Below are 19436 nucleotides of genomic sequence, written 5' to 3'. Positions count from 1 at the left end.
ACAATTATTCTTCCTTTTCTTTACCAACTAATAAATAATAACCTTATCTCTTCAAATCCCTAAATTGACAAAAAAACTCACAAAGTGAACCCTTGGTCCCGTTCTCCTTCGACATCTTTTCGAAACCAAAATCCTCCTTTCGCGGTCTTCCGACATCAGAGGCTAGAGAAACTGAACCATAATCTTCTAGATCCGAAATGTCCCTAGTCCCCTAATCCTCCTTTCGTGGTCTTCCCAAACTCCTTTTCTTCCTCACTGCCGACTGTTCTTCTGTTGTTTCCCAGACTATCTTCTACATGGATGCTATTGAAGGGAGGAACAGACAGAAGCTTGACGGTCGCAACATCACCATGAACGAGGCTCAGTCCCGTGGAAACGATGGCGGTGGCGGTGGAGGGCGTGGTGGAAGAAGCGGTTGATACCGCAGTGGAGGCGGTGGTGGTTATGGAGGCGGTGGTGGAAGACGTGAGTATGGATACAATGGTGGTGATTGGTGGAGGTGGCTGCCCAATCTTCATCCACAAAACCTTGAACATAAGACCTCGTCCACAAGATCTTCATCCACAAAACCTTGATTCATGTGTCCACATTTTCCCGTGTCCATAATTTTACCATCCACAATGTGTATGTTCATATCTAACCTGTCCACAACTTTTCGTGTCCACAAACACTTGACATGCAAGGTGCAATTTCTGCTTCAAAATCGAACCATTTTAGCTTTGTTTTGTTTCTAAGGATAAATCTCAACTTTCGTCTCCTTGTTCTAAAATTAGCAGAGAACAGAGAAGAATAGTTTATTCCCTGTCAACTGTTCACCAAAACCACAAGCATTGTGTCCATTCCTATCCATCCATAAGTATCTGTTAAGTGTCTACAACACAGTGTTTGTCGGTTTGTTGTTTGCCTTATATTCATATCTTCTTTGTATCTAATGAACAAATCCTTTTTAGTGTATCTGGTTTGTCTACACAGTAGTTTCATAACTTTTTTTTTGAAATCGTACTTCACGACATCTTTGTTTATCCTTGAATGTGGTTTTAGTGTATTTGTTATTATTTATTTGGAGATGGGTTGGATTTTTGTGGATAAATTACAATAATTTCTTCATTGAGATTAGGGTGTTCTAGGATGTTGTGGATTGTGTTACAACAACTAGTGTTGTGTAGCATGTCATACGGACACAATCATATGGATTTGATTAAAATTTATGTTGAAAGATCTATGGACAATCAAATATTGTCCATCCATGAAAACTTAGAAGAAGTATCTACAAAACACATATCCACAGATAACAAAATGTTGTCCATAAAAATCTATCCACAAAACATTGCACGCAAAATATAAACTCAAATTCTATAATTTTAAAATTTTAAAATACATATGAATATATGGGTATCAAAATAGAAAGAAAAAAACTGTATTTTGTTATGTATATTTATATATCTATTTATACATTGAAATATAAAATAATGACAACTAAAATATATCAAGGAAATAAAGAGTTGATTACAATATAAAATTATTATTTTTTGTTGAAAAAGAAGTAGAGTCTAACGATAGTAGTTCTCTGGCTCAACACATTTCCAAATTTGGTTAGTTCACAGTTGTTTTTTCAAAAATTGTATCCTTCTATTTACATAAAAGCAAGGCTAGTTTTGTCTCAAAAAAGACAGTTGTCCTTATAATGTGTTTCAAATGTACAATGTGTCTTCAAATGAAAAGAGAAGACAAAAAGTGTCTCTTTGTGTAAGTCTCTCCTAAACTAAAGGATACTTTGTACATTGATAGCCAAACCTAATATATATTTATGAAGGTCGGAAGCCCTTATTTCATCGGTTTTCTCTGTGGGTCGGGCCTACAAGTATATTATGAGTTTCATTTATCAATGAGATTCATCACATTTTATGAAAAAGCAACAATTATAGGTTTTCCATTTTGTAAATTGTCTTCGTTTAACATGAGTTAGAGTTTTTTTCATCATTGTCTCAGACAAGTCTGAGTTACAGAGTTGCGCTGTGTGCCTGTTCGTAATTTATTTTTTCACCGGTGAACTCTTCATCTCCCTATCTTAAATCGCTTGATCATTAATGTTCCTGATTTGTAGCCCTTCTGTAAAGCCTATATATATGATTCTCATATTTGATGAACCCAATCTGCATCTCCATAAAACTCATTGATTCCTCTTAACTTTAACCATCTTCTAGAAAATGTCTCTCTATGTCTCTCCAGTTCCTCAAACCGGCGTCCCCGGCATCCGTCACTCAACCTTCGAGTCTCTCCATCTTGGTCGTAGTAGTCAGAGCATCGCATCTAACCTCCTAGCTTCTGGGATTCCCTGAACTTCAAGATAGACAATGAGTTTATGGGAATCACGGTTCTCTTCCTTGATGAAAAGGTAAGTTAATCTTAGATTTATCACACTTATTTAATAAAATTGTTTTTAATTGATTTCCTGATTCTTTGTTGAATAATTTTATTTGCAGATTTCGTGATTCATGGGTTTATTCCCGCCGGACGTGCTAATCATTACATGACATCTTTGAAAGACGGTTCCATTGTGAAAGTCGATCATTTTGAGGTTGCTAGGTGCTCAAGCATGTACAAGATAATTGATCATCCATTTCTCATTTGTTTCATCTCACCAACTATTATTGATGAAGTCATCACGGGTGCTCCTGAGATCAATCTCCAGTCATAATTAGACTGTTCGATAATTTCCAAGTGATTGCGAACACAAACCTAGAACTATCAGGTATATTATCATATTGCATCTGGGTTTATATTATGTTTTGATATCATAACTGATATTTAAACTCGCAGATGTGGTTGGGCAAATCCGTTCTGTCCAGGGCTCTGACCTTACCAGAGAAACAACTCGAGTAGTTATCCGTCTCCTCATTGATCCGTAAGAAACAATCAACACACAATCCTCTTTATATTATTATCTATATTGTGCTAACATCAATAATCAAAAATATTTCCTACCCAAAATTTGTGGTCGTCTATTTATCTTCCTTACTTATCAAATTAATTTTACACAAGCCTTTATTTTACAGCTTAAATGAAACCACAACAACCCAAACAATCAAAACACCAAAAAAGACGAATCATTAATGATCACCTCTCTTTTTTGTCTAATCTTGGAAATAAACTTCAAAACAAATATACCAAACCAATCACCTCAACTAAAACTCAACGACACATACATCGAGTCAGCTAAACAAATACAAACTACACGGCCAGCTATTTAACAATTTACAAACTTACTTTCGCAACGAAGAAGACGAAGACGACAACCAAGATCACTGAAATTACCTAAACAAAAAAACAGAGTAAGTTACGAACTCTGATAAATGCAACTAACAATTATTTTTGTTTACATATTACCCATCAAATAAAAGATAAACAAACACAGCCACATCAGGAGATACAAGAGACAATCCCGGCAGACACAAAGGCGGGAACAACATCTTCAACTGCTCACTCCTCTTGTCTTATAAAAATAGCTTACATGCCCAATGTCAACAGGTCAATGCTATTGTATTCTTATGAGAAATACATAAATTCGTTTAAAACCCATTAAGGTTCAAATACTTAGGGTGTGATTGGTAACCATCGAGGAACATTATGAATGAATAGGAATAAAATTTTGGGAATGATGAGGAATGAGGGTTCTTTATCAAAATTAATAAGGAACAAATTTGAATTATAATTCTCTACAAAAAAGGGAATGAAAAGGAATGAAGAGGAAAAAATATTCCTCATGAATGGTAATATTTTTGAGGAACGTTAAGGAATATAGTGTTCATCTTCATTCCCTTGGTTACAAATTCAAACCCTTAGAACTGTCACTCATTTTATAGTTATTTCTACAAGTCTTCATGTATTTGTTTTAAAGGTCCGGTAAGAGCAACAAGTTTAAAAATAAAATAAAAACATATAACAAACATAATACACACAACTTACATAACTAAATTGGAGAAAAAATATCCAGAAACAAAAGGTACTCTCGACAACTTTAATATAATTTATGTACTCTCAATAGTAAAAAAACAAATTAAAAAGACAAACAAACAATAAGTCTCAGTGACACAGCAAACAACACCACAAACTATATCAATCACATTACTAACACAGTTTAGTCCTTCGTAAGTGGAGAACAATGCATACACAGTTCATCATCACAACTCTAACCCTATAACAATAAAAAAAACTTGAAAAACAACTCAAACCGCAAAATTCACAACTACAATAACCCTAACAAATATTGAGATGAAACAAGAACTCTGTCCACAACCCCGCGCTTGCACCCCGTGCTTGCGCGGAGGCAATGCCCCTAGTCTATTAAACATGACACTACTAATGATGCCCTTAGAGCATCTCCAAAAGACACTCTATAACTTCAAATATGAAGTTTTGAAGAGTGAAACTCTATATTTGAAGTTTCACTACTCAAAACTATTTTTATTTGCATTTGAATCTCTACAATCACACATCACCTTTATGATTCATAAATACTTTCTTGTTTATTGTTTTAAACCTTAAAAAAATTATATCTCATATACATTTTATATTTTGTTTACAGATTTAAAATTTTACACATAAAATTAAATAAAACTTTAAAATAAGATATAAAATATTTTAAACTAGATTTAGACAACAATAATATACAAAAGAAACTTAACAATTTTTTTTTTAAAATTACATGAAGACATAACAATTACACAAATTTAAATATTACAACAACAATAATAGTCAGGTAAGTTTGATCCGGAACCTTCAAAATTTTCAAATATTGTCCAATTTTTTTTTGTGTAACTGAAGATAGTTGTTGTTGTTGTTTTTAATGTCTTTTTCATACAATTATTTATTGTTCATATCGAATATATTCACGAGTATTAATATCATCGACAAAAATTTGTCTTTAGCAAAATTTTATGTTTCTCTTTTACTTTCTTGTTCCAATCTTTTGTATTTACAAGTATCAATATCATCCGATTTCAACAAATTTTAGCTTGTAATTTACAAAGTAAAAATGAGGAGAGTCATTTTTACTTCGAAATGCACTAATAGATAATATATGCATTACGAAAAATCATTTTATGTAATAATATGGTATTTGTTTGAAGTTAAATATTAATTAAGTTATTTTTATTTAAATTTTTATAGAATATTTTATTAATTAATATTGTTCTAATATGTTTTTATATATGCTAATTATTTACAAAAATTTTATGAATTCAAATTAGTTATGACAAATATTATCTTCATATTATAAAATACAAATAGTTTTGAAGTTGAGTTTGAAGTTTTGTTATTGGAGAAGAATACCTGTAAACTTCAAATATAGAGTTCTGGAAACTTCAAAATAGAGTTCCTTTTTGGAGATACAATTTTTTTAACAAAATGTTATACATGTAAAAACATTTAACACACTAAAGATGTATTTTGTAATCATTTTATCTTTTCCAAACAAAAAAAAAATCGAGACATTTAAATTTCTCTTGCGACCGACGAAACATGGCACATATTGAATATATTATAAATGAGCTAATGGAGACATTTGTAAATATTCTTATATAAACCTATCTAAATGACTTGAAATATTAATTAGGTTTTGTATAAGCAAGTTTAGTTCAATTACATATATAATACACATTTATTATTAAATATATGTATAAAGAGATTATGGAAGTAGGAATTGGTAGTAATTGTTTGTTTACATATAACTAAATTAAAGAAAATCTCGGATGAATATTTTTTTGAAATTGAATTTGTTCAAATTTTTAGTTTTAAATTAGATATAGTGTCGAGATTTAAATAGAATAGTTTTACATGGTAATTTTATAAATCAAATATAAATTTATAATTGGAAAAATTTATGAAAACTTGAAAAGGATATGAAATTAAATAATTTATTAAGAACCAACATTAAATATGAAGATACAATACAAAATATGAATTTAAACAAATATATAGCAATCGCATGACCATATAATATGAAGATTGATTTCCAAACAAAATATATAGTAGATGATATATTTAGAATCAACATTAATTATTGTGTTAAACATTTTTAATATACATGTGGTTAAAAACATATAGTGTTAAACATTTTTTAGATACATGTGGTTAAAAATATATGTAACTTATTGTATCAGAATAACATTTTGGAAATAGTTTTTTTGTGTGTAAATTTTTGAAATAGGTTGACATAAAAATATTATATTATGTAAAAACATCGACGAATTGTGTTCAATAATCAATACAAATCATTACGATCTAAATGTCTAAGCCTAGCAACGTTTGAATACTATTTATGACATATATATCTACGCTATAATATATGAAACCAACATTTGATATAATACGGTATCTAATATATTATCGCACAGTTAGTTAAGAGATTAGCTAAGTTACTAATGAATAGGTCCATGTAGACTTAGTATGGTAGATTTTGATTAGGACTCTATTTTAATAGAGTACTAGATCTTGATCCGCGTCTCCGCACGGATGTTGAATTTAACTTGCGTTCAATGTGAATTTATAAACTATTGATTTTATAAAATGTCCATTTATATTTTTATGTTTTGAAAAATATATTTAGAGTAGAATATATTATATTATAATATAGAAGTTTGATAATAATTTTTTATCTGTACGTAATATTATATTTATAATTTTATAACTTGATGCAATTTGATGTAATTGTAATATTCATATATTAGCCTATTAAATTTTTTATTTAAAAATGATTTAATGTTTTACAGTATATTTTTATGAATTATTATTAATTTTATGATATTTGGTTTTCTTGAAAATTGTATTGTAGCAAAAGGAAATAACAATTCAACGGATATATGCATAAAGTTATGAACCAGGTCGGTTTTATCAAAATACATTAGAATCAATTATTATTATTTCCTAAAAGAATCAATTCTGTTTATGTAGTGCAATATATGTTGTTCAACTGATATATGCATAACAACTTTCTGTTAATGTATAAGCAGATGTTTTCCTGCACCATGTGCAGTAAAATTATTTTTAAATCTAACTTATATTTAAAAATAAATTTTATTAAATATTATAGATTCTACTATTTTTTTACTAATATTTAATATATATTTGATATATATTAAATCAATTTGTATAAAACTAATAAAAATAATATAAAATTGTATAATTATCAAATATTTAACCTAAACAATATTTATAAAATTTGTAGATATATAAGCCTAATGATCTAACGAATAGATATATAATTTTTAAAAAAATTGTAGAAACTTTTGAAAACTTTAGTAATACAAATTGTATAAGTATACAAAATAATAATATTTCAAAATTTGAAATGTTATATATGAATATATTTATTTTACAGATGATGTATGAGCTATTACCATATTTTAAAAAAGTTTACCAAAAAGAAATATCAATATTAAATGTAATATATGAATTATTAACATATTCTAATAAATTTACCAAAAATATAAATCAACATTAAATGAAATTATCCATGTCATATTTTTCTGGAAGTCATGTCATCAGTTTCAGTAGCCATGTCATATTTGTTTTGTGAAATTGATTGTAGAAAAGACATGTGGCAAAATCACTTGGCAAATATAGTTTAGTGGATTTATACGTATTACATTTGGTCATACAATCTATTATGATAGGAGGAAGTTAGTTGATATTATAATAAAATACAATTATAGAAATTGAAATGTTAGTTAACTTATATTTCAAAATGCAGAGGACGTTTTTTTAAGTTGTTTTAATATTATTTTTAAAAATATCTCATGTTTTAATAGTATTAGATACATTTAATAAAATTTAAAAATGATGATTCAACTAAAAAATCACACATGAAATAATTTATGCACTTTTCTTTAACATAATAGATTTGAAGTATTATTCATGATTCACGACATCTATATATCATCTACATAAAAAAAAAAACCAATCGATTTCTATTTATTTAAACTCGAAAAACCAAAACCAAGAGGTACTTCAATATTTAAAATATGATAAAATATTAACTATTCGAATTCAGGGGTTTTGGATATTCATAAGTAAGAGATATCCAAAACCCCTGAATTACCCGAGTTTATTGGGTTTAATTCGAGGTTTTAGATGTTTTTGGGATTTTGGTTTTAAACTTTAACCAAACCAAATTTATTTATAATTCGGTTCTAATTCGGGTTTTATAATAATAGAAAACTGATCCAAACCCGACATTATCCTAACCGATCCAACCCAAATGAAACTATTAAATTGTTGTGTTTTGAAATGTTTACGTAATTATCGGAAAAAAACATCCGCGCGGGCATGCGGATCAAAAGCTAGTATATTTTATTTAATCAAACAAAAACAAAAATTAAATAATGATAACTAATAACGTAACCATCTTCTATGCAGTTTCCTAATAATATGGACCAAACATAATCATCTTTAAACTTTAATGGAAAACAAATAATCTTATCTATTTAATTAAAAAAAATTGCAATTATACTTTGTTATTTTTAAAAAATAATAATATATATTTACGATTAAAGTGCAAAATTAATGTGTGAAATGGTTATTGAAGTAGTATATAGTTATGCAACATTACTAATTCAATACAATTATCAAAAATCTTAGTAATAATTAAGAAAAAAAATATTTTACATACATATGTTACAAAGAAAGACACAAATATAAAAATATGCACTAAAAAAATGTAAAACAAAAAATATACCAGCAGAATCTAGTAGATATTTTACAATTATATTAGCCACGTGTTTTAACAGTGACGTTTGTGTTAGTCACATGACGTTTTTAAAAAATATCTCCCCCCACGTGTTTACATGAAGCTTACATGCACGCGGATCAGAAGCTAGTATATTTTATTTAATCAAACAAAAACAAAAATTAAATAATGATAACTAATAACGTAACCATCTTTTATGCAGTTTCCTAGTAATACGGACCAAACATAATCATCTTTAAACTTTAATGAAAAACATATAATCTTATCTATTTAATTAAAAAAAATTGTAATTATACTTTGTTATTTTTAAAAAACAATAATATATATTTACGATTAAAGTGCAAAATTAATGTGTGAAATGGCTATTGAAGTAGTATATAGTTATGCAACATTACTAATTCAATACAATTATCAAAAATCTTAGTAATAATTAAGAAAAAAAAGATATTTTACATACATATGTTACAAAGAAAGACACAGATATAAAAATATGCACTAAAAAAATATGTAAAACAAAAAATATACTTGCAGAATCTAGTAGATATTTTACAATTGTATTAGCCACGTGTTTTAACAGTGACGTTTGTGTTAGTCACATGCTTACATGACGTTTTTAAAAAATATCTCCCCCCCACCCTCCCCTTATTCTTTGTAAACAATCGTTTACAAAAAAAAAATCTTTGTAAACAATTATGTCTCTGTCACCAATCTTATCTGTAGGATATGAGGGTGAGAAGCAATTCATATTATCCCAATTAAAATAAGAGAGAAAAAAAGTATTCTAATTTTTCTAAATATAATTGTCTTGAATATTATTTAGATTTGGTTGTAAAAATTATAAGTATAATATCTCTCCGATGCAATTCTATTTTTTCTCTATATTTTCACTAAAACAAAGTAACTATATTATAAAATTGAATATACTATAATAAAATTACTCAATTATACGGTAGAATATAGAAGAAACATTTCTTTGTATTCTACTTTATAAGAGCATATCCAAAACTTCCGTAAAAAATCCAGTGAGGTTCATGTGTTAGCTTGTCTAAGCACACATCACTTCTTAATGAAAATTACCCTTTATAAACTTGAATAATTCTAATAAGCTTATAAATTTTAAAATAAAAAAATTTAGATTTTGCAATGAAATAAGAAAGGAAGTGAAAGGGAAATGGTTTGTGTGTGTAAGAAAGAAGAATATAAAAATGTTGATGTTAATTTTAGGTGGATTTAGAGCTTAAAATTTGTTGTTCATGGTGGTTGGTGTATTGATTATAATTGAAATATTATAAATAAAAGAGAGAGGTTAGGATGATTGAATAAAACAAAATTTTCGAAAAAAATAAAAATAAAAAGTAATGGTATTTCCATAAATATTACAAACTTTTGGGGTGAATATAGAAAATGAAAGTTTCAAAAAAAATCATGGATTAGTTTTGTATTTTATTTTTGTTTTGATTCATTTTGCAAAAAAAAACCTTTGTTTATACTATTAATTTCAATCGATTTTGTTTTAGAATTTAGAAACATAATTTTTGTGGTCCTACAAATATATCAATCATTTGTATCAGAAATTAACAAATGAAATATCTTCTAATGGTAAAAAAAAGGCCACCCACAACTTTATAGTCATGTGTAGTATATATATAGATTGGGTATGCATGTAAAGGCAACGAATTGAAAAACCTATTCTCAGGAACCATGGCGTCTCTGTGTACAGCTCTCAAACCGCTATCTCCTTTTTCATCATTTGTTAAACAAGGTTACTCCATGAATACTAGTGCCTTGTTTACTTATCACACATCCAACTATACACACTCTTTTCGGCCCAAACGAAGAGGAGCTCTAGCTGTCCATAATAATGCACCGGATCCGGTCGAGAGTTCCTGGAGAAAACCCTTGTCGGAGGATGTGAAGGGGAGACAGAAGAGTGCATTTTGGAAAAGGAGTTGGAATTCTACGGACGTGAGAAATGTAGTCATAATGGGTGGGTTCCATTTGCTAAGCCTCTCAGCTCCATTGTACTTCAGTTGAGCAGCTTTTCGGCTTTCCGTTTGGTTATATACGATCTTCGGAATCTGCATCACCTTGTCTTATCACCGGAATCTTTCTCACCGAAGTTTCGATCTACCGAAATGGCTCGAGTATCTATTTGCTTATGGTGGCGTTCTGGCTTTTCAGGTTCTACTTTCATATATTCCGAAGGTGATTCTTTGACATGACCACTATAATATATCTTTAGTCGTAACTTGTAAATTGTTTGTGCAGGGAGACCCAATAGAGTGGGTGAGCAACCATCGGTACCATCATAAGCATCGTGATACACAACGTGACCCACACAGCCCTATACAAGGTTTTTGGTTTAGTCACATCACTTGGATATCTGATTTCGGTTCTATCCAAAAAAAGGTACAGTGGAATATATCAGTCGTTAAATATTGCCCAATTAATATTTTGATGGCCTCGTTAATTCTACAATATTGCCGAAGATATTCAACATCCCTTATATATTAAAAGATATTAAAAAAGAAACATTGTAATAAATACATTCACACTATAATAGACACGTGACAGTCTCACAATGATTTGATAATAAATATGCTAACGCGTTCATTACAATATCCACAAATGTGTTCACACTATGTATTTTGCATTTTTTAATATAAAACTCACATACATTGTTACAATATTTTTTGTTATTTATATTTATATATCTAATAAAGTACTGGTAGAATGATCTTTTACTTTTTTTAATGAAATATATTTTGGGCAGTTTCTTTTTTTTTTTTTTTGGTGAAAAACCTATTTTATTGTCGTTTGAAAAAAATGTCGTTTGATTATATTATAGAGTAAAAATGAAATGGAAGTGGAAAATCATTTATTCTAAATTTCATTTTTGAGTGAAAAATGAAGTGTGGTTTGGAGATGTTTATGTGGGTGAGACTGACATGACTAAATCAATGGGTGCATGTATGCACGCAGTGTGGCGGAGAGGAGAATGTAAATGACCTTGTGAGGCAGCCCTTCTATCGGTTTCTTCAGCGAACCTTATATTTGCATCTGATAGCTTTTGGATTTCTACTCTATATTTGGGGAGGCATGCCCTTCCTTGTCTGGGGAATGGTAAGCACACACAACACACCTTTCCATATATATTATGTTTAATGATATAATAACATGACTAGTACTCCTCCGTTTTTATATATATGACGTTCTATGATTTTTTACATAAAACAAGACATATTGTATATTTCTTTTACTATCCTCTTTCATTAACTAACGTAGAAGGTAAAAGAAATATTGGAACCAAGTATCACTACACTTCAGGCCTTTGCTTGGAAGTTAAAAGCACCAAGGAAGATGTGCCATCTTATATGGCAATTGATAACGGGTTAGGTGACAGTAACGAGGAACCTAGTAAGGCGGAATATGAGGTGCGATAATTTTTGCCCAAGGTGTGGAGAATTAAAAGAATCTGTAACACATACAATATTTGAATGCCCTCCAGCACTCCAAGTATGGTCCCTATCAGCAACTCCTACAAGCCCAGATATATTTCCAGTGGCAAGCGTCTACACGAACATGGACTATCTATTCTGGAGGAAGAATGAAATCTTAGAACCAGACCAAGACATGGATCCTTATCCCTGGATAATATGGTATATTTGGAAGGCTCGTAATGATAAACTTTTCAGGGGAATAGACAGAGACCCATTGGAACTAGTTCGATACGCAGAAAGTGAATGTCAAGCCTGGTTTAATGCAAACGACATAATACCACCAGTAGTTCAGGTCAGCAATAATGAGGAAAGCCAAGCCTTAAGCTTGGGTAATATTTGCTTATTAGATGGATCTTGGACAGCTTCTGATCGCTTTAGTGGATGTGGATGGGTCTGGATAGATAGCGGGGAGAACACACAACTTATGGGAACACGGAATTTCATGAGATGTGAATCAGCATTGCATTCGGAGGTAGAAGCACTGCGATGGGCGATGGAGAATATGCTTCAACACTCGCCATGCCAGAGCTTTGGAACAGATTGCAAGGAGCTGATAGCAATGATAAAGGAACCCCAAGAGTGGCCAAGTTTCGCGACAGAATTGGAGAAGATAGAGACGCTGCAGATTTGCTTCCCGGACTTCAAAATCACCCATGTGCCATGAGTGCGCAACCAGTTTTCTGATTTTTTTGGCTAAAACTGCTAGGACCTTTCGTAGAGAGTTACTTTTCATTGGTTGTTCTATTCCGGTCTGGTTACCCAGACCACCTCAAGCTTGAGTAATAGAATAGCCGTTCGACGTCAAAAAAAAAAAAAAAAAAAACTAACGTAGAAGGTAGATGAATTGAATAATGTAAAGGGTAAATAAAGTCATTACTGCTATATTTTACGTAGATTTCTGGAAAACATCACATATATTGGAACAAAAAAATTGTTCTGAAACATCATGTAAAACCGAACTGAGGGAGTAGTAGAGTGGAATTAATTTTAGACAGCTGAGGTTTGGAAACTGTCCCAACAGAATGGGAAAAGTCAGTTTGAGACCTTGAGTGTCAAATCGATGTTTCATATAAAAACATTTGAGAAATTATTTGAGAATTAACAATAATTTAAAATTACATGTTTTTTTGCAGAGTCTACATGAGTCTGTTTAGGTTGCTGACAAAAAAAAATTACATCAATAAATTAAAATTATTTGAGAATTGGCAATATCAGGGTGTGTCAAATGTGGCTCGAAGCCACTCGACGTTTCTGGTGAACTCAGTTTGTCATACATGGGGAACACGAGCTTGGAACACACCTGACCTCTCAAGAAACAATTGGTACTACTATCTATATATATACATGTGTCTATGTAATTTCACTAAATATTACTCTGCTTTTCTCAAGATAAATGTCTTACGAAAAAATTGTTTCAGTTTTTTTTTTTAAATATCATGCATTTTTACTAGTTAATGATGATAAAGTTTATACTTCAAAAAGTAACTGAATTTATTATTGGTTTAAATTATTAAAAATAATTAATCATAAAATAAAATATTTATAAATAAATTTCTAATTTTCTTTTAATATGTGTAACACTTTAGAAAAAAATGATTTAGAAACAGAGAGAATAACAATAAGTTTGTGATGAATCAGGTTGCTAGCCATTCTAATGTTTGGTGAGGGATGGCATAACAACCATCATGCATTTGAGTTCTCGGCCAGGCATGGACTCGAGTGGTGGCAGCTCGACGTTACTTGGTACACTACAAGAAAACAGCGACATACCGAGAAAAAAATCGTCGGTATGTCGTCGGAATAACGTTATTCCGACGACATACCGACGAAACAAGTCCTCGGAAATAACTCTTTGGAAATTCATTTTTCCTCGGAAATCCCTCGAAAATTTCTGACGGAATTCCGAGGAAACGAATTTCCGAGGAAACTCCGAGGACCACCAGTTCGTCGGAAAGCTCCTCGGAATATACCGAGGGAGAACTTCCTCGGGATATTTCGATGGACTTTCCGATGGTCCAATCCTCGGAAGTTCCGACGAAATGTTCCTCGGAATTTTCAACGGGAATTTCCGAGGAACGGAGCACTTGGAAAATTCCGAGGAATGAGTCCCTCGGTATATTCCGAGGAACAGAGCCCTCGGAAAATTCCGAGGAATGGGTCCCTCGGTATATTCCGAGGAAGAAATCCCTCGGTATATTCCGAGGAAATGAACCCTCGGAAATTTCCAAGGAACATTTCTTCGAAAATTTCCGAGGCACATTTCCTCGGAATTTCAAAAAAAATTAGTTTTTTTTAAAAAAATAAAATTTTTGAAATTTATATTCAAAAATATAAAATTAAATTAAAATTGAAAACATATTAGATAATATTCAAAGTTGTACAAATAAAAATAAAACATTCCTAGTTTTTGAAAAAAAAAAAACTACGGGTCTTGCACGTTCGGGAACACCTCGTTCGGGTACATCCTCTGCATCATCTCCATCATTTGCTGGTTCAGCCTCCTCTGTGCCTCATAGCCCGCCTGCTGAGCCGCCATCTGGGTCTCCAACAAAGATATGCGATCATCCTTGTCCTTCAACTGAGCCGTAAGTACTTCTGGATCAACAAAGGGCGGTGGTGCAGAAGAAGGAGGAACCAACCGGGTGCGACGACCCAAACCGACCAAACGTCCCTTCTTCTTTGGAACCGACTGAAATAGAAAATAGCCAAATTTAAATCAAGAAATAAATGAATTGAACTTAAAAAAAAAAGAACTTACGGATTCAACGATTTCGTTGATTCGAAACCGGGACAAGTTGGTCGAAGCCGTCGAATCGTCATCCTCGGTTTGAAGATGAGACACTTCGTCTTGCACCAGAGTTTGGAACATGGTGACCACTTCCCTCACAAGACCGTCATCAATCTGGTCGGTCTTCTTGTTGGTATACGCCCTCTTCATTAGGGCGAGATCATCAACCGGCTCGCCATCATTTTCTTCCGCCTTGAAAAAAACATAAATTAAAGAAACATTAGAAATTAGAAGAAATGCACAAAAAATAAAATTTCAAAACTTAAATAATTGAAGAAAAAACGGCTGAACTTACCATGCGATCCCCCAGAGAGGCAATAGATTGAGCACCCAAGTTATGCTTGAAGACGCCCTTCCCTTTACGGTCGCTCCTGCGGTTGGTCGAGTTGGTAGAAGAAGTTTCTTTCGTCTCTTCCTTATCCCAATGCGCACACAACTCCGTCCAGACCGTGTTGTTTATCGACTTTGGAACCTTTTAATAAAAGAAAGTAAATAGTTTAATAAATTAAAAAATAGTTTAATAAATTAAAAAATTGTTTAATAAATTAAAAATAACCTTGTTGATTTCCCACTTCTTCTTCCACTCGTGGATCTGCTTCCCATAGTTGTCCATAACTTTATGGACGAAGTGGTGATAGATAAAGAGCGTCTCATCGGAATTCCAGTTAAATTCTTGCTGAAAAAAAAACACAATTAGTAGAAAATTTATATTAAAGATTAAAAATATAAGTAAAAAATTAGAATACTTACCGCAAACTGACGAAACCACAGATGCTGCTTGTCGGTAGGGAAGTCAGTGAAAGTCGGATGTCTCTTGTCGAGGGCCGAGTACATCATACGGTTGATCCATGCGCTGATCCCGTTCTCGGATCGGTTGAACCTAATAAAAAGAACAAACGCTTAATAATGAATCAAATTTTAATGAAAAAAAAAATATGTTTAATTACCATGTTTGACCCCGTCCATGTGGATACGGAGTGAGATAGGGAAGATGGTCACGACCGGGCTGTCGAACCAACTCCGCAACACTCATCACTCCCGGAGGACCCGGAGGAGCAGGAGCGGGTGCAGCAGCGGGAGCGAGAGGAGCAGGAGCGGGTGCAGCAGAGGGAGATGTATGGTAGGAGCTGTGGGGCGAAGGGGAATCCTGAAAATGGCTGGAATCCCGAGACTGGCTCCCCGTACCACCACGACCACGACGCTGTCGAGGGCAGGTCTGATCATTATTAGACCTGTAAATTAAAAAAAAATATTTAATAAATATAGAAATATATAATTTTTTTTAATCCCAAATAATAGTTTTTAATCACAAAAAAAAGTTTTATAGATATTAAAAATGTTTAATAAATATATAAAAATAGTTCTAATAAACAAAAATAGTTTTAATAAATAAACAATAGTTCAATAATTACAAAAAATAGTTTTAATAATATTAAAAATGCTTAATAAATATAGAAATTCATATTATATATATATATATATATATATATTTATTTAAAAAATCCCAAATAATAGATTTTAATCACCAAAAAAGTTTTATAGATATTAAAAATGTTTAATAAATATATAAAAATAGTTCTAATAAACAAAAAATAGTTTTAATAAATACAAAATAGTTTAATAATTACAAAAAATAGTTTTAGTAATATTAAAAATGTTTAATAAATATAGAAATTTATATTATATATATATATATTTTTTTTTTTTAAATCCCAAATAATAGTTTTTAATCACAAAAAATTTTATAGATATTAAAAATATTTTGTAAAATCCAAAAAATAGAATTTATATAAAAAAAATGTTTTGTAAAATCCAAAAAATCGAATTTATATACAAAAATCGTTTTGTAAAATAAAAAAATGGAATTTATACACAAAAATCGAATTTATATACAAAAATCGATTTTATAAATACAAAAATAATAAAAAATTTATAAAAAAATTCTAAATCAATTCAACAAAACAAATTATTCAACCAAATCACAATTCTAAACCTATTATACAACCAAATCACAATCCTAATCAATCACCCTAACAAAAATATATCTAATCTATACAAAAACCTAACAAATAGAACCTAAGAGAGTGGGATAGAGTCCTTACATGATTTGTGTAGGTTTAGAGAGGATTCACCAGAGATATCGTCGGGAGAGAAGGGGGAGATCGCCGGAGAGGAGGGAGAGGAGCCGAATAGGAAGAAGAGAGAAATGGGGAAGAAGAAGCGTTTCGTCGTTATAAAACTTAGGGTCCGACGGATAGTTTCCGTCGGAATTTCCTCAGAATTTCAATTTCAATTTTCGCGAAATATTTCGTGGCTGGTTTCCTATGCATGTATTTCTGTTGGTTTATATTGTTCCTAGGAATTTCCTCGGAATATTCCGAGAAAATTCCGAGGAACACATGTTTGGGGTTTCAAAACATCAAATTTTTTTGCCCTATATCATTGCTTATACAAATGCAATGCATACGATTGAGAAATCTTTGTATAGATGATCATAAACTATGAAATAACAAAATTTCAAAACGAATTGTAAGTATTCCCTTTACCGTTCATTAAAGTGTATAAGTGTTTCTCTTATGTAGTGGGGATTTCGTTCATACAATCGGAAAAGTGTTTATTATAGGGTAATGAACAAATTTTTGACTTCATAATCAGTCTAAGACACTTAATAAGGGTTATATACGTGTTATTCAATCCGCAAAACGTTGTTTTCGGTTTAAAAATCCTAGTTCCTCGGAATTTCCTCGGAATATTCCGAGGGAATTCCGAGGAAACCCTTATCTTCCTCGGAATTCTGTCGGAATATTCCGAGGAAATACCAAGGAACTAGGGTTTGGGGTTTCAAAACATCAATTTTTTCTTTGCCGTATTTCATTTCTTATACAATTGTAATGCATACCATTGAGGATTTTTGTATAGATGATCATAAACCATGAAATAACAAAAATTCAAAAATAATTGTAAGTATTCCTTTTACCGTTTATTAAAGTGTATAAGTGTTTCTCTTATGTTGTGTGGTTTTCGTTCATGCAATCGTAAAAGTGTTTGTTATTGGGTAAAACATCAAAGTTTGACTTCATAATCTGGTTAAGACACGTAATGAAGGTTATATACGTGTTATTCAATCCGCAAAACGTTGTTTTCGGTTAAAAACCCCTAGTTCCTCGGAATTTCCTCGGAATATTCCGAGGGAATTCCGAGGAAACCCTTATCTTCTTTGGAATTCCGTCGGAATATTCCGAGGAAAACCTATCTTCCCTCAAAATTTCCTCGGTATTTCTATTAAAAAAAGAAAAAAAAAATCGATGCTAGTCTGTTTCCGAGTCATCATCACCAGATGAATCTGAATCTGGATCTTGGTGAAACTCTCCAATCACTGGTTCATCCTCTACATGAACGACGGCTTCCTCTCCGAAGTCGGTTAAATCGACTACAAGGCCAACTTCAGCTAAATCTTCTGCTGCACTTAATTAAGTTGCCAGATTTGCTTGGTTGTAGTGGGTCTTCCAGCTCAGAACTTCCCTGAACTCGGCCTCTCGGGTTGAGTCTTGTAACAGTAACCCATGGATCATCTTTGTTCCTTACCCGGGGGTACTTGATATAACAAACCTGTAACATTAAAAAAACTAGGTGTCTTCCTGCACCATGTGCAATAAAAAAATTTAAAATATTTTTTAACAGATAAATATAAATTATATTTTAAAATAAAATTTCATTAATATTGTAAAAAAAATTTTCGTATCAATATTTTAATATAAATTTGATTTAATTAAACATAAAAATTATATTTAAGAATATGCATGTATATATTTGAAATTATAATCTTAGATAGATTTTTCTATCTATTTATTTTAATTAAATATACTAAATAAATTTGTAAAAGTTGCATAATTACCAAAAATTAAAATTAAACAATATTTATAAAATTTGTAGATATATAGGAAAATAATGATTTTACGATTAAATTTTTATAATTTTCTAAAAAAATTGTATACATTTTTGAAAATTTTAGTAATAAAATTGTATAATTTGAAAATATATAATTAAATTATATTTCGAAATTTATAATGCCATATTTGAATATATTTATTTTAATGATGATTTATGAGTTATTCCAATATTCTAAAAAAATTTCCAAAAATATAAATTTACATTAAATGTAATATATGAGTTATTACCATATTTTAAAAAGTTTACCAAAAAAATAAATTAACATTAAATGCAATTGTCCATGTCATATTAAGCTATATGACATGTCATCAATTTCAGTAGCCATGTCATATTTATTTTGTGAAATTGATTGTAGAAAGGACATGTGGCAAAATCACTTCGCAAATATAGTCTAGGGGATTATTAGTAAAATTATAAATTAATACACATGATGATGAATCATTCTGAATAA

General features: G+C 30.9%; 1 protein-coding gene across 1 annotated transcript in view; it reads left to right on the top strand.

The window, feature by feature from the left end:
• The first annotated feature begins 378 nt into the window (after nt 1-378).
• LOC106393939 overlaps nt 379-19436 on the top strand; it is a 29365-nt gene continuing 10307 nt past the window's right edge. The window contains exon 1 of the mRNA XM_048767686.1: nt 379-499. Coding sequence (XP_048623643.1) covers nt 379-499 — 121 coding nt within the window. The remainder of the gene's footprint in view (nt 500-19436) is intronic.

The sequence above is a fragment of the Brassica napus genome, chromosome C9, assembly GCF_020379485.1.
Source record: "Brassica napus cultivar Da-Ae chromosome C9, Da-Ae, whole genome shotgun sequence".
Classification (NCBI taxonomy): Eukaryota; Viridiplantae; Streptophyta; class Magnoliopsida; order Brassicales; family Brassicaceae; genus Brassica; species Brassica napus.
This window is presented reverse-complemented; position numbering and strand designations above follow the sequence as displayed.